Source organism: Trachemys scripta, chromosome 7 (genome assembly GCF_013100865.1).
Source record: "Trachemys scripta elegans isolate TJP31775 chromosome 7, CAS_Tse_1.0, whole genome shotgun sequence".
In the NCBI taxonomy this organism is placed as follows: Eukaryota; Metazoa; Chordata; order Testudines; family Emydidae; genus Trachemys; species Trachemys scripta.
In genome coordinates this window covers 14,065,892-14,092,692 of record NC_048304.1, presented here as the reverse complement: position 1 = coordinate 14,092,692, position 26,801 = coordinate 14,065,892, and the positions used below count along the sequence as shown (strand labels likewise).

Below are 26,801 nucleotides of genomic sequence, written 5' to 3'. Positions count from 1 at the left end.
AGAATCTGCTAGAACTTGCATTCACAGGTTAAAAAAAAGATACACTACTGGTCTAGTACCAATATGCTCCTCGGGGAAGAAAGACCTGAGTAGTGAAGCTGTCAGAGAAACCACAAAAGGAGCAGGAGAGGAAAGCAGTGATATTTCCCTTCATTTGGTCCTACTCAGTGAGCCTGCAAAAATCCTTCTGTTTTCCACTGTACAGATGGGGTTCTGCAGCTCTAGGGCAGAAGGAGGGGGAATAAAGTCTAGGAGCAACCATTGTCCATGGAATACTCCCTTCTCAGCCAGGCAGATGAATTAGTACTTCTCTAGATGAAGACAGGGTGGATCCCAGGGCAGTCTGGTGACTGGTGGCACAATGCAACTAAAGGGGAAGAGAAGACAAGGCTTCATCATGGGGTTGGAGCTGCCAATCTGTGAGGTTTGATTAACACAATTCTGCCCTGTCTCCAGCCTCCCAAGCTCCTTCTCACTTGAGTGGAGTGTTTGTCTGGAATTCTGCAAGGCTTGTTGTAGAGCAGTGGTTCTTAAACCTTTGTACTGGTGACCCCTTTCACATAGCAAGCCTCTGAGTGAGACCCCCCCCTTATAAATTAAAAACACTTTTTAACATATTTAATACCATTATGAATGCTGGATGCAAAGCGGGGTTTGGGGTGGAGGCTGACAGCTCACAATCCCCCCATGTAATAACCTCGCATTCCCCTGAGATGTCCTGACCCCCAGTTTGAGAACCCTTGTTGTAGAGTGTCCTGGCTTCTCTGCCTATCTCCCATGGCAGTAAAGCTAGATATATTATTAGTTGTGAATAATATTTGCTGTGAGCTTAGCCCAGTTCTCTTTTCACAGGTTATTTATTAGTTGATCCCCCAATTTCTATCCATGTATTAACTTTTAAAAATATCTGCTTAATAATTTAATTGTCAGTGGTGCTTGCACTCACAACTCTCTCTTCACAACTCAAAAGATCTCTCTAGAGGAGATAGAAGAAGCACTGAATAAAATGAAGAATAAAGCAGATGGTGAAAGTGAGATAACTGTTGCTATGATCAAGTTTCAGAGTAACAGCCGTGTTAGTCTGTATCCGCAAAAAGTACTCCTGTTCTTCTTTTTGCTATGATCAAGGCAATTGGAGATATTGGAGTAGAGTGTCTTCATAGATTATTATGTGTTTACTGGGATCGAGCTATGATCAACCTTGATGACTGGAGAATGGGGTTGATGGTGCCTCTCTTGGAGAGTAAGTGTGATGCAAATTATTTTAACACCTATTGGGGCATCACCCAGTTAAGTCAGCCTCTCAAAGTCCTGGAGAGAGTTTTGGAGGCAAGATTGAGGTGCAAGATGGAGGAAAATTTAGGAGATGAGCAACATAGCTTTAGGAAGGGAAGGAGTACTATAGAATCATTATTGGCAATGAGACAGACGTTTCAAAGAATGATAAATGGAGGCCATAACTGCTATGTAGCAGTTATAGATCTTGAGAAAGCACATCACTTGGTTCTGCAGCAGTTGGTGGAGCACTAAGTCGGATGGGAGGAGGCCTGCAAGAATTGGAGATGATAGAGAGTCAAGAGCTAAGGCATAATAATACATGGAATTTCAGAGAGTTTTGAGATGACCATGGAACTGAGACAAGACAGTGTGCTGAGTCTACTTCTCTTCATCCTGGCTATGGAGTTAATTAGTAGGAGAACCAAGCCTGTGGAGACACAGAGAAAAATTATGTCTGCTGATGATCTGGCCCTTTTGGTTGACAGCAAAGAGGAATTGGTAACTACAGTATCAGAGTGGGCATTGGTGTTTGAAGATCCTGGTTTGAAGGTAAACTGAAGTTATGGAAAGATAGGCAATGAGCTGCTAACTGATGTTTAAGGAAAGAAGCTGAATCAGAAGAAAGAATTTGTGCACTTCTGAAGTACATTCTGTGCCATTAGAAAGAGATCTGGAGAACTGAAAAGAAGAACCAAAAATGTGCTTGGGCAGTAGTGGAAAAGGTGGCAGGCAATTCAGTAACAAACTGAAAGGAAAAGCATATGTTGCATGTGTTTGTGCCTGCCTGCTCTATGGTTTGGAAATGGTGGGTCTTGCGGAGATGGACGAAGAAGACAGGGGGAAACAACATAATGAGGAACATGGCAGGTAAGTGAAGGGTAGACAGAGTATGCATGGAAAAAATCAGGGCACATGGAAGATCAACTTGGGAATCTGACTGATAGGCTGGAGAGTGCATGTTTGAATTGGTTGGGAGGAAGAAGACAGCAAGAAACAATGTGGAAGACTGAGGCTACAATGGAAAGACGCTGTCAAGAGACGTTTGAAGAGAAAAGGAGTGGAACTCCAAGACCTTTGAAAACATGCTGGGGACTGAAAGGCGTGGCAAAGAACCATGGGCACCTGTGACTCCAGGTAAATGGAAAAAGGACTCAAGAAGTGAAGGGAAGTGATCTGCTTAATAATTTAGAAGAACCAAATTTAAGACCATTGATTTATTCACTTACTCTTCACTTTGACTATTTGCTAGGCACTAACCAGGGTGTGTGATTGGTCACATGCCACATGCCATACTTGTGCTAAAATTTATAAAACTTTCAGGATTTGTGAATATTTTCACAGATGCTCAGCGGCCATCTAACTATTTGCAACAACAAATAATATGAACCCACAACAGCAGTAGAGAAAATATTCTACTATTCGCCTCAAAAAATCCAGGAATCATCTTTTTGTACTACTGTATTTGACCAGTTCTATGCAAAAGGATACCATGTGGCCCTCAATAAGTAAAACATCAGAAGATTTTTGGTGACTGATACAAGTTGTATTCCAATAGGAATGTAGCACTTATGCAGCATATTTAAAAAATAATTGCTATCTCTTTAAGAACTTGCCTCATACCTGAGGGTTTCAGGAGGCAAAACAGGGAAGTTATATAATTAGGAAATTTGGAATGTACTTTAAAGGAATGAAAATTGCAAGCTGAAGGCCTATGTGATGGGAAATGTTTATAATAAAGACCTGTATAAATATCATAGGCCCCAGTCCTGCAAACACTTATGCACATGCTTAAATTTACCCCGAGTAGTCCCTTTGACTTCAATGGGACTAATCACATGTGTATCATAAGTTCACAGTAATAAGTGATAGAGGAGATGCTACACCATAATATATGAATATATATATATATATATGAGAGAGAGAGAGAGAGAGGGGGAGACATATTATGCCTGCACACATACACTCTCCTGTACAATGTGTTCCTGCATTTAAACCTATCTTTTCCCACCTACAATAATTTGAACATACAAATTAATTATATTTTCATTAAGGAACTAAAACGGTGTAAGAACTACGGTATTATATGGATTCCAGTCAATAATCAATTTGACCCATTCCTTATCTCTGCTTTTCTATATCTCTAAAATGGTTAAATATTTGACAGTTGTTCAATAATTGACCTAGCTTATCTCCTACAAACAGGTTGCTATCCTAGTTGCTATAGCAACTGTAAACATTAACGATTATTGCCCCTACATACCATTGGGGATTTTGAGACAGTCTTAACTTAAAAGTTCCCTCAGGGAGAAAAATCATCCGTAGCCTCCATCTATGACAGAATGGAAAATATTACAAGATTGAAAGACCTCTGTATTGTATTTATTACAACTAAATACACAAACCTATTTCAGAAACTTCTCATGGGTAGCAGATTTTTTTCCCTGCCAGCCTAGCATGCAGGCAGATGGGTCTTGGAGTAAGCTGTCTGGATAAGAACTGCATGGGTACTGGCACAGTTCAGGGTAACTGCACCCTTCAGTGGCCCAACAAAGGAACCTACTCTGATGCTTCCAGGTCTCCATCTGTTGCCTCTCATAGGTGGAGACCTGCTTCCCTCTCTCTTCTGACTGGGGTATTCCCAGGCTGCACAGTTCTCTGCCTTCTCTGTGTATTTTCCATCACAGCCAGGTTGCCCAAGGACAACTGCTTGCTTTTTCTTTAGAGACAGATACCAAGTGTAAAGGCTACAGATATGTACCCACACAGGCTTCCTATGCAAGCATACTTTATTCTTAAGGTAAAAGCATTACAGAGAAAATGTATTAAAACAATAAAAGAACTTGCATACATGCTTCCCAGAGTTAACCCAAACTCCAACATGGATTCTGACAGGATAAGTCCTCCAACCCCCCACCTTAGGGATGTCCTTGTGGTTACCAGTTCATCACAGCTTCAGCTCAGAACAAGCACGCTCATACCGAAGGCTAAGATTTTTTCACGGTTATTTTTAGTAAAAGTCACAAACAGGTCACAGGCAATAAACAAAAATTCACGGAGCTCGTGACTTGTCCCTTGCTTTACCAAAAATAACTGGGGGCAGGACTAGGAATGGGGGAGGAATGGAGTCCCTTGGGGGGACAGCCCCAACTCCAGTGGCTGCAGCAGGGATCGCAGTCACAGGGGACACACAGCCCTTGCTCTAGAACTGGCCCAGCTGCGGGACAGAGGTGCGCACCCAACTCCAGCCCTCACCAAGCTCTGGCCACAGCATGGGGGGCAGGGTGGCAGCACATGGCCCTGGGAAGTCGCAATGGGGCACGCGGCCCCAGTTGCAGCCTCCGGTGAAAGCCATGGGGCTTGGGCACATGGACCTTGCCAAGCCCGGGTCACTACAGGGCTGGGGCACGTGACCCTGGCTGCAGCCCCCTGCCCGGCTGCAGTCCCTGATTCCAGCGAGCCCCAGTTGCAGGCAGGGGCGCACAATCCCGCCTCCTCCTCCTGAAGCCCTAGAAGTCACGGAGGTCCGGCAAAGTCACGGAATCTGTGACGGCCGTAATCTCCGTGACTAAATCATGGCCTTATTCATAACCTGTTCAGTTCACTCTTTATACAGTTCAGGGGTCTTTAATCTGGAGTTTTCAGAAGAAGGTAATTAGTACACAATGGGTCTCACTCTTCCAAAAGTTGGTTTCTGAGGGGAGAACTTGCATTTCCCTCACCCCAAAATACTTCCTTAGAAATCCACCTCATACATATTGTTCCAAAAAAGACTTTTGAAGTTCCTAATAGCAGCCAGAGATAGAATTAATTTTGTCTTCCTGCTAAGGCAATTCTATACAATCTCATAGTAGTGCATAAACATTTGCACTGCTAATACAATGAACTCCAAAGATGTTAAATTTAATTTACCAAAGTTTAACTTAGTTCCATAAGGTTTATTCAGGATAACACAGGACATTGTCAGTCCATCACAGGTACGCTGTAAGTAATTCTAGAGCTGTGAAAAACTTGCTTGGTAATTTCAATTAGCAAACTTTTTTTCCAGTGTCAATTCACACCAAAATTGACACCACTACATTTTTTGGTCTGACTCTGATCATAACCATAAACTGTCTCAGATTCACTCAGAACTTGGCCTAAGTTTGCTTGAAAAATCAACCCAATTTTGTAAAAAAAAGATTTAGGAAACTTTTGATGATCCAGTTCCAATGTTTGGATTGTAATAAAAAACTTAAAAAAACCTGAATTTTCCCTGGTTGCCAGTTTCATTACACACATTTTTTGCAGGTCTAGTTTAAGCTAGGCTCAATTTGCTCCTGGCATTAGACCAATGGGTCTCCCCTAAAGTGGAGCTATAACTATTAATACTGTCCAAACCCCTACTCTATTCAGGAGGGAACTGAGTACACAGGGTTGGGAGAGGATGGGACAGGCCCAGCCAGCAGATGTACTCTGTAGAATTTAAAGTTGATCTCCTTTAACAGAACTTCTGGGAGTAGGTATCCCTTAAGCCAAACCCCACATAGCACGGCTGCTACCATAAGTACAAGTGTTGCGAATTGTACCCCTTGTGTCTTTGGGTGTGAAGCTGTCTCCTAATGTTAAAATAATGATTTCAGGCAAACTTTACTGCCTGGGGACAGTACAGTGTCATACAACTTCATTCAGTCATGTCCACAAAAACAGCACAGGGCACTCATGAGTGGGCCAACCCCCCTATATTTGCAATTATTCTTCATCTAGGTGAAAATACTGCTCTTCTATTCAAGCCAAGATGGTTTCACAGCACTTCCTATTGAACTATGCATGGGGCCATATCGTTCTCTCTGTTTTTGATCTACGCTTCCTCATTGATTTTAGTCAGGAAATTTTTCTTAAAAGAATAATAGCATGATACGGTCCACAGAGTGGCATAGAAAGAAACCACTCATCCCATTCTGCCAAGCAGAGATAAGGTGTCTCAATGGTAGATCTTGTCAGTAGTAAATAGGAAGAGGAGAGAACAAGAATAAAGATAGGACAGACTAAATGATTAGGAGGACCAGACCGTTGCTGCTAATTACCTGTGGCCTGAAGTCAAAAGAGAGTCCAGATGCCTCAAGTTAGTTATGTACTTAAATCAGTGTTTCTCAAACTGGGGCCACTGCTTGTGTAGGGAAAGCCCCAGGAGGGCCGGCCGGTTTGTTTACCTGCCCTGTCCGCAGGTCCAGCCGCGCGCCAAGGGACATACTGGCCGCCACTTCCCGCAGCCCCCATTGGCCTGGAGCAGCGAACCGCAGGCAGTGGGAGCCGCGATCGGCCGGACCTGTGGACGGGGCAGGTAAACAAACCGGCCCGGCCACCAGGGGCTTTCCCTACACAAGTGGCGGCCGCAGTTTGAGAAACACTGACTTAAATGATGCTAAAATTGATTTTTAACTCTAGAATATATTTGTCCTTTACATAATTCAACCATTACTTATATTTCCCAAGCTTATGATGTGTACTATATAAAGCTATATATAATATCACCTTAAAGAGTGATTCACAGATTTAATCTGTCAGTTTGTTTTCTATTTAAAGTCATGGAGAGTTAGCTTATATCCCTTTTGTATGCTCGCTTGAGCTGAGCCTGATCTAAAGGCCCCGTGCTTGTTTTAAAACATATTTCAATGTGACCTAGCTAATCCTTTAATACCAGGCTTTCACTACCTTTGATCAGCCTCTTATTGTAGCTATACGAGATTAGATCAAACCTTTAAAAGAAAGTTGCTTGTGGAGAATTTTCTTACTGAAGTGTATTAATATCAACTCCAAGGTTGAAATATTTAGCAAAATAGTATGGGAGAGATGTCCTTTTTAGGAAATATCAGACTGCTGAAAATATTTGATATCTGTGTAGATTATGATTGCATTACATTATATGATGCTACTGTAATGTGCATGGTAAAACAATATTATATAGATGAGCTGGATTTAATTGCTTTAAGTAAAGTTATATTGGAACTTTACTAAGACACATTGTTTTCTGAAAAAAATTTGGGGATTAAAACTTTATTTTATTTTGTTTTATTTTATTTTTAAGCTGGGCAGTTTCTCTGTTTTCTTTTTAAAAATCGTGGAAATTATCCCATGTTCATAAAATATTAAGGTTACATATTTACACACACAGAGGAAATGCGAAAGTTAGGATTTTCACAGTAACATGACCTTGCTCATGATTTTTTTTTTTAATTGAAGGTCAAATTTTGCCTTCAATCATCTTATTCCACATGGGTTAACATACTACCTCTATGTGAATAAACAACAGTGCTGTCAGATCCATTAACTTAAATGGGATTCTACAGGAGCAAGCAGATCTAATTGCAAGATTGGAGATGCACCAGTGTAGTGTTTTGCATATATACTTTGTGGGTACATGTACAAAGACAACTGTCTCACTCACGTGCTTTGTGTTCTGTAAGGACTGTTTCTAAGGACCTGAAAGTTGCTCACAGTCTCTGCCCCTTTTTTTGACATCTCTGTGGGAGTCTGCCAAGCAAAGTTTAAATTATTATGGGAGGGGGTGTGTGGTTGTGATGTGACCAAAAATACACTAGTAACTGGACTCAGGTCTCCAATGTATTGTACATAGACCATGAAATGGTAAAATAACGTAACATAACTTAGAGTCTATTTACTCAGAGGTGAAAGGTGTCAGTCATTAGCCGTCTCCCTTCAATATTCATTCAGTATAGACCCCGGTTTAGCAAGGTAGTTAAGCACACATGTAACTTTAAGAATATTTGTTTCTTTGTTTTTAAACCCTGTCATGAGCCGTCACTGAAAAAGAATAAAACATTAATGTCTTGTTCCTTATTATTTCACTATCGTCAAGGGTCTTTACCGGGGAGATAAATCTGTTCTGTTTTAGTTTTTGTGACTGCAGCATGAGTTACATATGCCAGATGTCTTTTCCCTTGCTGTTTATCTCGTGACAGTCCACCAGCCCAACTGGCATATAAGGGGAAATAGTAGGCATTCGGTAGGAAACTTGCTGTTTTCAAAGATTTAGTCAGTTATTAACAAGAAAAGTCACTGGGTTGTTAATGCACATGTGTCACAGTTTCAAACTTGAATACAGATCCCTGGGGAAGCTGCACTGACAGATGTGCTGAAGACAGAACTGCAAGTGGGCAGTCAGTCAGCAGGAGATCATTAGTCGGCATGAAGAGTTGCAGCTCCTAAGTGACTGAAGGGTAAAAATCTACAAGAATCGTGCATAAATGATACATAGTGGGGTGACCCTACCAAAACATTATATATATTAAACCTTCAGAGGAAACTGTAAGCAAATTTATTCCTTCCTTTCATAAATAGAATTTTTTAAATCCTCAGATGGTATGAATCAGTGTAGCGCCATTGAAGTCAAGGGTGCTAATCAATTACACCAGGGGTTCTCAAACTGGGGATTGTGACCCCTCAGGGGGTCACGAGGTTATTACTTGGGGGGTTGTGAGCTGTCAGCCTCCACACCAAACCCCGCTTCACCTCCAGCATTTATAATAGTGTTAAATATAAAAAAGTTTTTTTAATTTACAAGGGGGGTCTCACTCAGAGGCTTGCTGTGTGAAAGGAGTCACCACTACGAAAGTTTGAGAATCATTGAATTACACCAACTGGCTCCAAATATCTGAGCTAAATTCTACTCTCAGTTATGGCCCATGTCTGCAACTCCAGTTCACAAAAGTTGTCCCCACTGAAATCAGTGGGACTACTTACTTTGGTAAGGGTTGTAAGATCAAGTAGTTAAAGAAGTGTAAATCCAAAGTAAACTGGATTTACACCAGTGTAACCAGGAGTAGAGTTTTGCAATTTCTTAGAATTCCCAATTAAAACAAAACAACAACAACAACAAAACAATATTAACTGTAAGGGACCAGGAGCCAAAGTTTTCCAACCCTGAAAGATAGGGTCAGTTTATGAAAGGGTCATACAGTTTTTGCTATTTTTACCTATCCATTTTGGGGGGTGGGCTTATAAATGAACGAACTAATGAACGAGTATATACAGTAATCTATTTCCCTCCCACCTTTAAATAAATTGATAAACATGTACACACACTGAATGGGCACTTTTAAAACAAGGATTATGTAGGATTAATTTTAATGCATCCATGTCTATCTCCTGAGAACCTTTTTACTTCTTGAACTTAATAATTTAAACAGTGGCTAAGGCTGCATATAACAAGTAAATGATGAACCATATACTTTAAATGGAAGTTACAACTTTCAACCTGTTCTAATTTAAATTAGAGTAGAGTTTTTTATGAGTGATTTTAAGTTTCAAGAAACCTGCTTTGCAGATCAAGAGACTTCTTCAACATGTGGAATCAGAGAGAATAGAATTATGCTCCATTGTAAGGTTTCCTAACCCTGTAATGTCATATTTAATTCAGCAATGGCCTCTTCTGTAATTTTTTAAAACTGATTTTCATAAAGGAACAGACAATGAAAAGTACAAAAAGGTAAATGATTTATAGCTTGTATTTGTTTTCAAATACTGCCCTGATGCCTATGCTGCGGGACTGTCCAGCAATGGATTCTTGATTCTGACTCATTGTTTACAGGCTATTTGTAATACTAGTACCTAATGAGATAACTTACGTTAATTTTGTTCTGTTGATAAATGATTGCACCTGGGTACACAGGATTTCAACCACTGGCTTCAGTGGAGCTACATTAATTCACAGCCGCTGAGGATCTGGCCCAAAAATTCATACTGCAGTATGCAGGATTTGGAGCAGCAATTTTTGGGTTCTCTGCCTGCAGTATGTCACTTGATGGCTTTCAGAGCCAAACCTGTATTCTCCAGGATAGAGAGCACTTCTTTATTATTAATTTTTTGTATTGTCATAGCACCTAGGAATCTCAATCATGGACCAGGTCTCTATTGGGTTGGGTGAAGTTTCTAATATTGTTACTATTTTTGATCCACACGGCTGGACAAAATGTAGGATCTTGTGGTTCTTTCCATTGGGGCAGGGGGAAGGGGGAAATCCATGATAGATCAAATCATGTCTCATTACAAAGAATGAACAGAAAATCCTGTTTCCCTAAACACAGTTGGAATCTAAGGAGCCAAGTTTTTTGCTCACAGTTCCAAGCCCTTTTCCAGCCTGCACTTAGCCCAAAGTTCTCTCTCTTAGCTTTTTCCCAGGGTCATGGTACCAATTCTTCTGCATGTGTGTTTGATGCTTCCTTGGTGCCTTCTCTGTCTCCTTCAGTGGTGTTTCTGGTTGCATCTTCTCTTTTTCTCTCTCTCTCACACACACCTCCAACAAATGATAACCAGCAAAAAACCTTTACCAACATAGCTGTGCCTCTGACCAGCTCTGCATGACCTGTTTTGAGCAGTGTCTCCTACTGTTTCAGCTATCTGTTGTATAAAGGAGCCTAACTGTTTTCTTACATTTATTCTGAATTAAGGTTATGGTTATGCCCACCAGCTTCCAGGAAGTATAACCCAGAATGACAATATTAAACATGTGGGTGTGGGAGTGCTAGTTCAAGGTGGAGTGAGTGTGGGAGTGCTAGTTCAAGGTGGAGTGAGTGAGTGAGTGTGTGTGTGTGTGTGTGTGTGTGTGTGGTGGTGTTGTCACAAGATAGCTCACTTGTCCACCTGTAGATCTCTGAAATTGGCCACACCGCCATTTGACTAGGGTTTGTTTAGCTATTTCATCTCCAGTTCTGTTCCGTCTTCCCTCACTGCATCTTTCATGCACCTCGGTAAACATATGTCTCAGTGGCACAGACGAAAGTTCACCTTTTGAGATCCTAAATGTTTCAAGGCAGCAGCTATCTATCTCATTAGTGCTAATTCAAGCAGTTTTAGTGATAGCTGCTTCCCCCCCCCAGGCACCAGGGAATGATCACATTTTCATTCCAACCTTCACCACAATCAACAATGGATTTTTCACAGATTCAGCAGTTAGACAACTAGTTAAACCAGTGAATCAAGTCTCTCCATTAATTTGACTGAATACAATGGTGTGATTTTTTTAGCATAGCTTTTAATATTAAACTCAGGTAAATGATGCAGGCTGCTTTGGTTTTCTCTGTTTATATTGGCCTATTCTAATGACTTTGCTCATTGCAAAGTCCCTTTTTGGACATATACAGATTTTTTCCTGCAGGAAAAAATTCCTTTTCCAAAACTTTTGTTAGAGGAGATGAGAACCACAAAAATAGAAAATGTATGGACATCCTGTGTTACTCTCTATGTAAACAAAGGAAATAAGCAGAATTCTGATCCCAACAGAAACATGAAAAAATAGCACTTTTCCTGATACAGCATCCCACTCCTCCATGGCAACCAGAAATAACATGGTAGGAATCCCAGGTCAGGTCACAGTGAGCCATGGCTGGACCTGTTCTCCCAAACTCTTCTCCATGTTCCCCACATGAGGGTTTCAGAGAAAGGAGGATAAATTAATGCCACTCTGAAGTACACTTAAACAATCCCTCATTTCCCCATGGACTGGCATGTTTGCTCTTCCATATTGACTAGAAAGGCCATTTCCTCACTCTACTTCTTATTCCCTTGGCCCATTCTCTTTGACTACCTTGGGTTTTTTGGGCCACACATTATATTAAGATTCCATTTATAAATGGTGAACAAAGGGTTAACAATGATGACAAGATGTTATAGACATTAGCAGCATATGAACAGATGGTTATAAACGCTATCAGAACAAGGTGTTACAAATCATTATCAGCCATTGTTATAAGCAACTTTTTGATCTGTTGGACTCTAACATTTGTTGAGACAGCTATTAATAATTTATTACCCCTTTATAAATGGTACCTTAATGCAAAGTGTGACCATTATTTTTGGTGGATGGGAGAGGGCAATGGTAGGCAAATATTTGGTGCCAGAGTGTGATACCCAGGATTTTCTCCAGGGCCAAAGGGCTAGATTGCGATACCCTTTCTTATTTTGAGTAGTACCTTATTCTTGTCTGCAGTGAGTCCTACTGAACAGTCCTGCTCAACTTTTCCTGCTTTCCCCCCTCTTCCTCCTCAGCAGAGTTGGGTAAGTGAGACAGAACTTGGGACATGATCCATGCAGAGAGGATTGCACAGGCAAAAAATAATTCATTTCACATAACAGTTCGTCCTCCTCCTCCAACCAAAACCATTGTACTGTTTTCAGCCTGTGAAATGCCTGACATTGTTTTCCAAAAAATTCAGGTGAGGACAAATGTGTTCAGGGCAGGCCCTGGGGGAACTTGTATTTTGGCACCCTTTCTTTGAATTTAAGTACAGATACACGGTAAGGTCGCACACCTTGAGTTTACAGGAGAAGCTTTAAGTTACAGTCAGGACTGTGTGTATCCTTGTGTACCACTGCACTCGCATCCACAGCAAGACCACCAGGTTGGCAACCGTGCAAAGCGCTGGGGGGATGGCAGGGCTGCGAGGTACTAACTAAAGCCTAGCACAGCACGCACCTGGCACAGGGTCTGTTTCCCTGAGCTGCCATAAACCTGCCCAGGGAGCCCTCAGTGCTACCCAACTTCAGACACTGCTGTGCGCCCCCAGGAGCACTTTCCACTAACCTGGGCACACTCCATCCTCCCCTGATCCATGGGCATTCAGGGGCGGGTGAGCAGCTACTTTGGCAGGCAGGCTGTATCTAGGGTGACCAGATGTCCCGATTTAATAGAGACAGTCCTGATATTCGGGAGGGGGGGTTCTTACATAAGCGCCTATTACACCCCACTCCGTTCCACTTTTTCACACTTGCTATCTGGTCATCCTAGCTGGTGTGAGTGCAGGAGACACAGGGTGGAAGCAGCTCTCCCCCGGGTGCTCTCCTCACCCCTCAGTCTCTGTGTGGACCGGCGCATGGCCCAGGGCAAGGCTAGTCCTGCAAGGTGCTCCCCCAGGCCTGCTGGGGCTCCTACAGCTCACCCCCAGCACAGACCCTCCCCAACCGCAAGTTGCAACAACACCCCTCACAACTTCAGCTCCTCCCCTATCTGGGGGCTGGCCCAGCCTACTCAACCCTCTGCCACGCCAGGACCCCATGCGGGCCAACAAAGCCATCCATAAGTAGGGAATGGAGGCCGGTGGGCACTTGCCTCTTGCCCTGCCCATTTGCCAGCACCTTCTTGACCACAGCGCCCCCCCTGACCCTGGTGCCCTGGGCAGTTACCCATGTCGCCCACTTGTAAGGCTGGCTCTGTGTGTTTCCCCAACCAGTGACACCCTGTGCTGAGGACTTGTCTGCAGAGCTTTGTTGCTATAATTGGCAGTGTATTTTGAAAACAGGGCTGGCAGCTGCACTTCACTACCTACCATATAGCATGAAAGGCTGAGATTGAGATGAAATCAAAATCGCCATCTCTTCTGTCAAATGCTAAAATTTAGTTAGTTCTACTTGATTAAGCTGTGCAACAGAACCCAAAGTCCTCTCAGCTATTGAAAAAGTCAGGAGAGAACAAAAAAAAGAGAGAACCTTTAGCAGCTCATCCATTATGTGAAAAAGATGTGAAAATAATTCCCTGTCAACATATCAGCTCAAAGGCACAGAGCTTACAAGTGCAATTCCATCAAAAGTAATGGCCTGAGATAGTTAAGAGTTATTTGAACAGGTTGATCTTTAATAACTCCCTTCCCCTTGGGAAGATGGAAATATGCAAGTGGATCTTCATAACATGTAGGCATACAATAATTCCAAAGAACAAGGTGTCAACTTGCTTTCCTTTAAATCTTGTTTTTCCAAACAAAGCCCTACTAATCAACGCCAACGTTTTAAAATTGGGTATCTAATGTTAGGCTCCTAAATGGGAAATAAGTGACTAGATACGAATGTACGAGCCTCATTTCAAGCATCCGGATCTGAACACGTGAGTGCATATTTCTATTTTAATTAGTAAAACATACCTCTTTTATAGTTCTAATAGAACAAGGTGGAAGAAAAATAGCTGAATTCTGTCAATATTCAGACAACACAGATCAAGCTATGAAATGATCAGGTCTAGCTCAGGGTTGTGTTGCATTGAAATTCCTGTGAGATTCTGGATACAAATTCAGAACGATCTTTTTAAAGTCTCTTTTATGGGTAAATACTATAGTATTTAACTAAAAATACTACACCAGGGTGTTGTGAGGCTAAATACATTAAATATTGTGAGGTGCAATGGCTATGGGAAACCACATAACTAAAACAGAGAGAAGAACATATAAACCAATCTATGGAATTTCGTAGTGAATCCTACAGCTGGATTCAAGTAATATTTATAACACCCTAGAAGTCTCATCTCTATTATTCTATAGGATGTTCCCACCATGGTTGAGAATAGGCCTATGTGGCTCCTCTTATCAAGAGGCATGGAGGTGAGCAACTGAAACAAAAATGGGGAAGAAAAGCCCGAAAGGCAAAAGAGAGGGGGAGAATGACTCATTGCGGCTGAGCCACAGTCTCCTCAAAAGCCTGTAGTGGGAGCTCCCTACAGGCAGTCTGAGGCAGGGACTCTCTTTTTCCTGTGTTTGTACAGCGCCTAGCACAATGAGATGCTGTTCTGCAACTGGGTCTAGGAGGTGCAACCGCGATACAAATAATTATAGGTGGGGGTCTACATTCAATTATACAATCCTGTTTTCAGTTGCTTATAACTTTACCAGACTTGAATAATTTGGGCTGAAACTTTCCATGCCACCGTCTCTGCCTTGGGCAGAATCTTTTTGGAAAATTTCAGCCCAAAGCATTCTTCTGTTTATGAGAATGAGGCTTGGGAAAATAATGTTTTCATTATTTAAAAAAAAAATTCTCTCCTTTCTTTGGAAAGCTCTAGCACCTCCATACTTGGCAGCAGGGACATGAAATCTGTCGTGTGGGTGGCCTTTGTGCCACAGATGTTCTGCTTGCCATCCCCATGAAAATCTGTCCAGACCTGGTAAAGTTTATAAGCCTTTGAAAAAAAAATCACAATTCGCACATGCTCAGTAGAGATTTTCTAGAGCTTACCATCTAAAAGCTTTGTGTGAAGGGATAAGACTAGGATTTACTGGGCAAGGAGACAGGGACTGGGATCAGTAGCTCGAGGAACGAAGATCGGGCCTGGGTAGGCAAGGAGAATAGGAATGCGATGAAGAGCTAGAGGTGGGGTAGAGACAAGACTGGAATATGGAAATGTTAGGGGGAATAGGGCAGAAGGACCAAGCTTGTGGGCAATAGTCAGAAGCGTAGGCGCCGACCCCATGGGTGCTCCAGGGCTCAACCACCCTCCGAAAAATAATAGGGGCGGGGCCACTGATCAACTGTTTAGCAGCTGGCAGAAGGACGAAGAGCAGCGAGGAGCCTCGGGGGAGGTGGGAAGAGGCAGAGCAAGGGTAGAACCTCTGGGGAGGGGCTGGAGCAGGGGCAGGAATAGGCGGAGCAAGGGTGGGGCCTCAGGGCAGAGTGGGGGTGGAGCACTCACAGAGAAAATTAAAAGTCAGTGCCCATGGTCAGAAGAGTCTGTGTCCACTAGAGTGCACACACTTCCAGAGTCTTGAATTGCACCCTCCTCTGTCAGCAAATATTTGTGACACCCACTGGCAAAATGTCCCATCTCCCTCTAGAGCTCGCCTACATAGAGAATAACTACCTACTACTGCTATCAGTTTTTCCATTAGTTTAAGTGGCAGAGGTCAGTGTGGCAGATCTGAAGACTTCACCCCTGCTAATGATCTACGTGGGTATCAATATGATGCCACATGATATAATTTTTTTTTCAGTTTGCTTTTTTTAAGAGGTATGAAATCACACACAAAACCCCACATTAAAAGATTATTAGGGTTGCAAATTCAAGCATCCAAAAGTTAGGAAAGGTCAGAATTAAAGTTGGCTATGCAACCTTATTTTGGCCCCTTTATGTTAATAAAGGTTAATTTAGGTTAATTTGATCTCATACTATTTTTTGCACAGCAACCCTGCCTCATTCAGTGCACAGAATAGACAGTCCATATTTTGTTTTCTCCATGTTGTTCAATGCGTGCCTCATGCCTTATTTAGATCACATTATTCAAGCCCTGCTCTGAAGACAGAAATATTAATTTCCTCATGGGCTTTCCTGTGGTGCTCATCACTACAGAATACAAGTGCTTCACACACAGTAATAAAAATTATTTTTATACTCCCCCCCAGACAGATTAGGGATGTTAAACGATTAAAATTGCATCGTTTAACTGGTTAACCATTAACCAAGGTCACCCAGGTGGGGTGGCGTGGGGCAGCAGGCTTTGGGGTCCCACTGGCCTGGCTGGGGTCCCACTGGGGCTGTGGGCCTGAGGTCCCACACAGCCGGGGATGGAGTCCCGCCTCCCTGGCCCGCCATGGCTGTGGCCACGCCATTGTGGCTGTGGCCGCTCTGGAATGGCCATGGCTGGGGTCCTCCCCAGCCCGCCTGGCCCACTGCAGCCGGGGTCCCACCCTAGCCCACCTGTTGCAGCCGGGGCTGCCCCAGCCTACCGCAGCCGGGGTCCCGCTGCGTGGCCTGTCCAGCCCGCCAGCCCGCCCATGGTGGCTGGGGCCACACCAACCTGCCCGCCGCAGGTTTAACCTTTTACATCCTTAGTACAAATGGGAAATGGAGGCACAGAGAGAGGACGGTAAAAAAGGATTCACTAATTTTGGGTGCCCAATTCGAGATATGTAGCACCTGATTTTGCAGAGTACTTAGCATTATATAGCACTTTTTACTTACACACTCACACTCTTACTCTCAGCCTAGTTCCCGCTGAGTTCAGTTGCAGTTTTCTCAGCACTCCTGCAAATCATACCCAGGGTCTGAAGTCAGGCATTCAGAATATGAGGAACATACAATTAGTGATCACCCCTGAAAAGACCAGTTTAAGTGACTTGACTGGCATCTCACAGGAACGCTATGGAAAAGGCAGGGACAGAACCCAGTTCTCCAAGGCATCATTCAACTGCCTCAGCCATGAAACTGTCCTTTCTCTTTCTGTAGTACCCTGCCTCAGTCACTACACACCTTCCAACTTCTGCAACAAATGATGTAGAGGTCCTCCAGACAACAGCCCCCTTAACTACACAACATTCAGCAATCCTGTGTAGGAAATGAGACTGGGGTTCTGTGGAAAAAATTGTATATGATCATGTAATTAAAGACAGTATCATAATGCATGCAGATAAGGGGGTGAATTAAAGTTGCAGAGGCAACCTTAATTCTGGCATTTCCTAATTTCTGAGTGCTTGACTTTGCAACCTTAATAATTTTTAATATAGTTCTCTTGCATGTAATAAATAATAATAATAACAGCAGCAGCAGCTAACTCTTCTCTGCCAGGACTCGATGATGGGAGGGACATATCAAGGGCACACAATAATTACTTTCTCTGACAGGATTCGCAGATGGCAGGGACACTGATGGCAAAATCAACCAGAACTGATGCTTTGATATGTATTTAAATTCCACGCTGCCCTCTCCTCATGGAGATGAAGAATAGCACAGATACAGGTGGGGCAGCCAATGCAGATCTGATTCTTGCAGTGCTTTGATTTCAGAAGGAAGAGAGTCACCCCAAAACTGAACAGGTCAGAGAAGCAGGTGGCGGAATTTACACTCCCCCAGGGGTCACTGATGTTGGCAAGCTGCCTGCCCTGTCTTCCTATGTGCACTGATCCTGAAAGGAGATCGTACATCAGGAACACCAAAAGGACAACCGCATGAACTTTCCTGGGCCCTCCATCCCACTCCTGTGGGTTTTACTACAAGAGTGTGTTCTGTGTCCCTGCAGTTATTACATTCTACAGGCTGCAAGAGTTAAAAAAGAGGCTGTTAGTGTTCAGTAAACCAGTGCAATTGAAGCCAGCTCAGATCGAAATAGTTCAATGTCACGGTTTAATCTATAGACTCATAATGAAATAGCAGAGATATTGTTAGCAAGTATTCAAAAATTAAATTACTATTTGTATAGTAGGTAATGCGGCACTCAGCAACAACATAAATCTGGTAAATATGACAGTTAAATGTCCCAATTTCCATAAATGCACAGAATAAAGTACCAGTGTATTAGCACTGATTCGACATGAATTAGTGAAAAGATATTAAATATGGAGATTTGTACTGGAATTCATTTAAAGGGAAAGAATCCCTGAAATATTTGAAAGGGGGTCTCAGTCCCTGTGGAGTGTACACATCTTCAGATGGTATCGATCTAGCAGTATTTTGAAAATGTAAAGCACTATAAGTACTATTTTTGCTACCTCCAAATTATAGGGCTGATCCTGAGAAATGCTGAACACCCACAACTTGTCTCATCAAGAAAGCCACCCAAACGTTTTAAGGTCCTTTACGTTTCCTAAAACTGCCATTGGTTTTTAATATACTTAGTAGGAAATGCTAGGATTTATTATCATTGACTAGTTAATTTTATGGGTAGCACACAGAGGCTGCAATCAGGACTCAATGTTGTTAGGTGCTGTGAAAACAGAGGTAGATGTAGTCTTTTGTCTGAAGTGTTTACAATGTAAAATGATTGAAGTTGTTACTACAACTGCTAAATCCTGCTCTTTCCTAGAGTGTATTCAACACTATGATTCCCCTCCAGAGAACGGAAGTTACTGGCACCGTTGCCATTGTTAATGCCCATCTTTATAAAGCACTTTGTCAGCAATAACCAGTGGCTCTAGGTGTGGTGGTATGAAAGAAGGAATTATTAGAAATGGACTTTTTAATGATGAGAGAACTAAGAAGTATTGGGAAGGAATACATGAATGTGATAGGATAAAAGAACAAAGATGATGACTTAGGTAGCTTTTTATTATTCTTAGTTTTACTACTTCCCTATTTTATACTTGCTTAATAGGTATGAGTGAATAAAGGGGGAAGGGAGGAAAAAAAGTGAACTTCTAAAAGACAGGGTCCTATAAATACAGCAATACAATCTTCTGTGCCCATCTATGTAATGTTTCAAGAGCTGAACATCTGACAGCGGCAAATGTTTGATTTACATCTATTCCTGCCTTTATTCCTCAGCTACAAATAGGTGTCTATTTCCAAATTTCCAGTGCTCAGCCAGCATTTTAGCATTTCAGCATGTCACATCATTATGCTGCTTAACACAATGTAACACTATGATGCACTGACCTGACAAAATGCTGACTCCCTGCTGAAAATGTCTCCTAAGAAATACACATTTCTTTTTCAGCTGGAGAAAAAAAAAAAAAAAAGGACTAGATTCATACAGTGAATTTCCAGCTTGTATTAAAATAAGAATTGTTGTGATGCATCTTGCATTGGAAAGTCCAAATGATTATGTATGAACTGTATTCGGTCCCCTTTAAGAAGCTGAAAATACTTGTTAATCATTTGCCTCATATTAGGATAAATTACTGCTAGAATTTTAATAGAAAGCTGATTTTTTTAGCATCTCTAAGGTAGTAAATGGCTCAAAGCCCAACTAGCACATGAAATCCAACATAATTTTGCCCTCAGATGCAATCCCTTTAAAAAACAGATATATCCCAAAGACCAAACTTCTGTTTTCATACATGTAGCAAACTACAGCTGAGAGGAATGAGGGTAGAGGATGGAAGCAAAGAAATAGAACCATTCATTTTTTTAAACACAATGAACCATTAATAATTTTTCTTAATGATAAAACAAAGGGGAAAAAATTGTCCTGGTGCCATACATCTACTGCTTGCCCCCTGTCTGATCTCCCAAGCGAAGGAGGGTTGGGCTGGGCCACTCCATGGCGAGTTTTCTCCAAGGAGTAGCTGAGGATGTGCTAGTGGTAATGATTCACTAGATGGTGCTATTCCATCTGAGTCACAGTGCGAAGGGACACCGTGCTCTTTTTTATGATATGTAAAGCCATTGTCCTCAGTTGGGATTTTTTGGACAAAATGTTTTTTTGTCATAAAATGCCAATCTGTCAAAACCAAAGCTTTTTGGAGAGAGACTCACCTCAGAATAGGCAATAGGCCAGTGATTAAGGCACTTACCTGAGATTTAGGAAGCCCAGATGCAACTCCCTATTTTGAATCAGGCAGAACAAGCACGTGAACCTGGGTCTCCCACTTGCTAACTACTGCACCATTGGCTATTCTGGGGTGTGTGTCTGTCTCTCTTGTGGGTTTTTGAGAAAAATTTCAAAATGTCTAGAGTAAGATGTGAAAGGAAAACAAATGTTGATATCTCAAGATTTTTCATGAGACAGATTTCTTGTTTTCTGGCCAGCCCTAGTCCTTAGCAGGTAAATTAAAGGTCCATGGCACTATTTGCTAGGGGATGGCATTAAGCACAATGTCCTAATCAAATTCCAAATCAGATAATTGTATTTTCTCTCTCTAAATTGCTCTTGTATTTTCAATTACATATAGTATTCTTCACATCTAGCCTAAAACTGCTGAGTATTGCTGTAGTAAAGCATTAAACAATTGCTGTGTTACATCCCAGAGGTGGCAGAACGACAGTATTGGATGAAGTGATCTCTACAGATTTAGTTTGTAAACTCTACTTTGGGATCCCTTGGGATGGAAGCTGCTATAGTTTTTCACTAATAAAACATCCCTAGAAAGAGTACCCGCCGGGAACATCAGATATCCCCATGCTCACTTCTATCTCCCCACAGTTGGAAAAGGAGATATCTGCAGTAATCGTGCAGTAGTCATTAGCAAATGGTTTCCAATGTATATTGTGAGCAAGCTAGTTGGCTAACTAAAATGCAATTTGGAAACAATCACTCTAGTTCTGGAGCCTAAAAATTCTACCATTTCTTCAGGTTATTTCCTGCTGAGCAGGGTGAATTATATTAAAAACAAATTAGGTCCTGTTAAAAAAAAGAAGACGACATTTTCTTCATGCAGGGCAAGTGAGATTACCAGGATCCAAGGCAGAATAGACTGGAATTACTTTGCGTTTCATAAAATTTCTTCTTATTGAAAACGGTTTAGAACATCAACTTCTGTAGACTGGCACAGGCCAACTGACTACAACGGAGCGGTGCCAATTTAAGCTAACTGTGGATCTAGTAATAATATCCTCAGTCTTCTGCCTTCCTGGGCACCAGAAGTGAGTGTGCTTATCTCACAGACACCGTAACATGCCTTTCCTTACATGCTGTATATATTCAGACCACAGGAATGGGAAATAACTTTATCAGCTCTTTAGAGTGATACTGTCATCACTGAATACATTTACATTAAATGTCTTTGAGTCACTTACACACAATACACCAATCTGACAGTTCAATCTGGATCTCAGCCATTTTATCTGCAAAATAGCAACAAAATTCCTCACAGCAAAATAAATAAATAAATAAACCCCTCAGCACATAATCTGGAATTCCCCTCACCCTCCCATGGCTCATGCTAAATTAATTTACACATTTAATCTTCGTGGCAGAGGAGTTTTTGGTATGTAGACCAATTCTCTGTAAGGGTGAGGGTGGGACTCATCAGGGTGGTATAGAAGGAGCATGGTTTGATTTTAGGGCTGCTGAATTAATTGTTGGGTCGTAGAGAGTCATTGTGAATAGCCTTATTTGTGTCTTATTTAGAAGTTTCCCCTACTGGGAAATGGCAGCCTCTTTACTTGGTGATGATATTGTCAGGATAGGGGTGGGGGATAATTTGTGGGGGCTCATGATGTTAGGACAGAGCCTGGGATGGTAGCGTTGGTTTTATGGGAGTGTGTGTATCGGGTGTATGCAGGGAGCGTATCACTGATTCTATGGATGAGCATTTTGGTTTAAATGGCACTGATAGCCTGCAATAGAGAGTGGGCCAAATTCATCAATGTAGTTACACCATGTATGGATTTGGCACCAGTGCTTAACGTTATTTGATGTTACAAATAATAATAAAATTGTCAAGATTTTACATGCACTCATGCATCACTTGAAACACAGGCCACAATTCTGACACTCAGTCCAGTAGCATTTTCAATTGAATTCCATCCTACAGCAGTTTCCTAGGTAACCAATATACAGCCACAGAAACTAACTGCATAGAGCACACAGAAAGCAGGGGAGAGGACAGAGGGAGGAGAGAATGGGGTGTGATGGGGGAAGATGGTGCCTTCAGACAGTAATATGCTTTTCTTATTTTTGGTATACAGTGCCTCTCTCTATGATGGTGAACTCATTATAAATAAATGGATAGACACATTTGCATACATATGTCTCAAAACTATCTGAAATTATTATATCTTTAAGAAGCCAATTTTAAGCATTTTAGAGTGATGTTTGTTCAGCATTTTTACAAAGCAACGGGTTCAAAGACTGACCAGTTACTGGTACGGTGATAATAGATGTGTAATTCTTATGAGTATCTCAGGACATATGTTTAAATCCCATTTCTCTTGTCAAAAGCAGAGATTTGAATGCAGATCAAGTATCAGCCTCCTTCAAAGTTCAGCACATCTTTGATTTCAGCATGGTAATAAACATGATCATAACACTAAAACAGCCCAGAAGGGAAAGAACCTGCTAACCCCCATCAAAATAAACAAAACAAAAAACTCCTCCCAAGACTACGGCATGAAAAGAGGGATGAATGGGTTTCTGAGCACCTGGGAGTCAAGAGCTAAACAACAACGACCAAAAGAGGAGCAAAACAATTTATGTCACATTGTCAAGAACTAAATTCAAAGTAAACAGAAGAACAGAAGAACAGCCATACTGGGTCAGACCAAAGATCCATCTAGCCTAGTATCTTGTCTTCCGACAGTGGCCAATGCAAGATGCCTCAGAGGGAATGAACAGAACAGGTAATCATCAAGCGATCTATTCCCTGTCGCCCATTCCCAGCTTCTGGCAAACAGAGGTCACGGACATTATCCCTCTCCATTTTGGATAATAGCCATTGATGAATCTATCCTCCATGACCTTATCTAATTATTTTTTGAACCCTGTTATAGTCTTGGCCTTCACAACATCCTCGGGCAAGGAGTTCCACAGACTTTGTGTTTTGTGAAAAAATACTTATTTTTGTTTGTTTTAAACAAAAGGGGATTCATCATAGGGGTAGCTGAGGTGTAGCCTGCAGTTGGGGAAATCAAGTCAGGAAACTTGTCACAGGGAGGGAGACAAGGTTTTATAGCTGGGCGGGTGGGGGGAGAAAAGTTGAAGCAGTTGGTAGTGGGTGGCAGGTGATGGAGGCTTTGTGCACCTGGGGATGAGAGTTAGGTAACAGGCTTGTAATATAGGAGTCAGCTCAGGGTACTTTTTACTGAAAACTTGCTACCGGACCCTTCAAGCTCTTACACTTACTTCTGACCTTTCAAATGCCAACCACTACAACCTCAGGGTCTTTTTCCTTGCAGAACCCTCCAGTAACAGCTCCTCTACCATAAAATTGCAGGTTTTGTTGCATCTGTGTTGGGCCCCACATCTCTACTGAAAAGTTGGGTAAGCTGGTATGCATTGGGATCTGGAAATTCTATAAAACCTTAGAGACACTAGATTACATAAGAGCCAATCCTTCCATTATATGCTCGAGTGCTTAGCAGTTAATAAATGCAGATGCCCCAATGGGGCACAGTCCAGGTAGGCCCCAAATTTAAGGTAGGAACAAAGTGCCTTAGATTGCAGATGAAACAACCATGTCCCTGTAACGGGTACTTCCATGGAGATTCCAGAAGTTGTAATTCTGATGGTAATATTATACATTGAAGGAAAGGGATAATGCCTAAAAAAGTGAAAGCGAAAGGTGTCCTAGTTACAGAAACTAGGTAGATGGTTATCCTTTATCATGGCATTCCCTCTCCCCCATACAGTGACAGCACGGAATGTACCTTTGGTGAAGAAATACTTCAGAGCGCCCCACAACTTAAAATGCAGAACAATGTTGTTGGTGCAAAAAATATTTACTCAGACCAATAGGGGTCAGTGGGATTTCTGCATGGGGTTTATCCCAATTCTAAAAGGTTTGGTCAAGGCTTATAGATGATATTCAGAATTAAAAGCTCTCTTGATTTGTAAGCAGTAGCAGATCATACAGGTCATTAAAGTGTCAGACCCAGGGGCCTTCCAAACCATTTTTTAAATTTTTTTTTTCTTTCAAGTGGCAGTCTAGTTGGGGACTGTGAAGTCCAGGGACCAAGGGAGACTGGCAGACTTGTCAAGCTTTTCCTGACAGCTGGTCAAAAGCAAAGGGGCTCAGTAAATACTTGCCTCATTGTGTCTGAGCAGTCAAAGCACCACAGTGGCAAATGGTTTGCTAGGCAATTTTTACTGACAAGTGAGGACTCAAATGGCACATAGGTTTAAAAACATGATTACAATTAAAAAAAAGAGAGAGAGAGAGAAATTACCTGAAAAGTTATATGTGGATTACTGGAAATACCACTTGGGCGTATACCCAGCCAAAATAGATGGTTGTTGATCATAGTGATTAGTGACAATACACTAAAGTTGTATGACACACTTCATAGACTATTGGGCACACAATGCATTACCTGCGATCAAATCCAATATCAATCAATTGATATAATAGACAACTAACTAATTATCTTTCCAATGCTTGATTTGTGAGAATTGCAACACAGAAACACACAGGTATAAACACCCAGTCAACCAGATCATTTTGGCACCACTCGTTACATATCTACATAGGATATAACAAGAGATCTTTATACAATTTTAGTTGAAAATGATTGCTTTGAATTTTCTAAACTTTTTTTTATCATCTCCTTTTAAAGCAATGTTGTAATAAGGTAATTGCTATAGTCTTCATAGTTTATAAAATCCATTTAGAAACCTGATTTTTTTGGAACATCTACCACTTTCTTTGCCACTGAGAAAACACTGAGTTACTATTGAAACTTCCCTGTTAACGTGTCTGAACAGCAGCATCGATGATGCTGATTCCCATCAGGGACAAGGATTTGATAGATATCACACACTGTCAGAAGAGAACAAATCACACGGGCGATTGTAGTGCGTTCTTTTTCACTTCCCTGTTAAAGACTGTTGAATATTTCTTTACAAAAGCAATATATTTAGAATATAGGGGATTTTATGTACCATGTTTTAAGCTAATTCATACACTAACTTGATAACAGCCTTTCATTTCTCCCCACATTATTTAAAGTCTTAGAACCACATAATGCAGAGTCAAATTCAGCTCTCGAATAGGTGGGTTCGGATCTCATTGACTTCAATGGGACTTACGCTTCAGGTCTAAATTTGGTGACAGGACATAAGTTCTCTTGCACTGAGGGTGAAATTCATTATTGTGAATGAAATAATAATGCAATGGAAAGAGGGTCAGCATGTGATCCACGCTCTTTCTACATGGTTACCCTCCCTGCTGACTGAAAACTTGCAGAAGACCAAACACGCAGATCATAAACAGATGGGCTTCTATGGGCTCCATGTAATCTAGGTTTATCTGCTCCACTTTGGCACACGCTGGCATTTGCATTAGTTTCTTGTCCATGCATGCATGTAGATGATAAACCCAGAAAAAGGACAAAGTTTTATCACACCAAGTTTTTAGCAGATTTACCAAGGTGTCTGTATGCCCAGCAAGAACCATTCAGGTTGGATCATTCTCTCAATCCAACACTATCGCCTGCTTCTTCCCTGGATGGAAACTTTAAGAACTCTTGAAACCCTATTCTGGAGCAAGAGACAGAGAAACTTGCAAATTGTCATTGAATATTGAAAATAGTATTATTAATATGATTGATTTACCTCCAGAATGTGGTGGTGGTCCACACAGCAGTACCATTCCCTGACCCTGTCGGACTGACACTGTACTTCTTGTTCTTGTCTTGAAGTTTTCAAGGTCTGTTAGCAAGAAAGAGTGCATGAAATGGCATTAGTATTCTCTTCTGGAAGGACTGCATATGTTAGGGTTGTTTATTTTATTTTCTGAAGGAGATACAAAATGAACATCAGTTTGGAAAAGATACTTGTAGAAGTCTGCTCCTAAGAACAGGCTGTTGCCTAGTGTAGCAAAACATCGGAGGAAGCAAAAGGTTCAATAAATATTTGGGTGATTGTGGACTGGTACTGATGGACATTCACCTAGGGCAAAGTAAACTCAGAGATAACACTGACAATGTATTATGCTTGTGCAGTTAATGTTATAACACACAATAGAAGAAATTATTGCCATAAATTGCCATTTATCCTCATTTATTTTATAATCCAGGTCTGTTTCCCCACAGGTTATGATTCTTTCCCTTTTGGATGAGTCTTGTTATCGACGTCCCATGCGACCCACATGTGGATGCAAATCTGCAATTCGGAACATGGAAAGATTCCTCATAGTGAAACTCCCTGCTAACACTGACATTAATCCACCAATGTATGTTAGCTGCACAGTGCTTTATTGCACTAAATTCCTCACTTCATTTCTCTCCTGTCCTTTCCTGGAGGTATTAGACACTGTGAAAATGTGCCCCCCTCTCTCCCTGTCTTGCACAGTGAGCTTGAGAAAGTTACTCTTAATTGTTGAAGTTACAATTTGGGACCCAACTAGCAGCACCAAGTATTGATCAGCAGCATCAGCTGCCATGGGAATTCTGTGTAAAATTT

The 26,801-nt window shown here is 41.7% G+C and overlaps 1 protein-coding gene across 7 annotated transcripts in view; it reads right to left on the bottom strand.

The window, feature by feature from the left end:
• Window positions 1-26,801, bottom strand: part of CNTN4 (contactin 4) — a 642,022-nt gene that overhangs the window by 147,380 nt on the left and 467,841 nt on the right. For all 7 annotated transcript variants that reach the window (XM_034775263.1, XM_034775267.1, XM_034775265.1 and 4 more), the window contains one exon: window positions 25,953-26,048. In XM_034775263.1, the coding sequence (XP_034631154.1) occupies window positions 25,953-26,048 (96 nt within the window). The remainder of the gene's footprint in view (window positions 1-25,952; window positions 26,049-26,801) is intronic.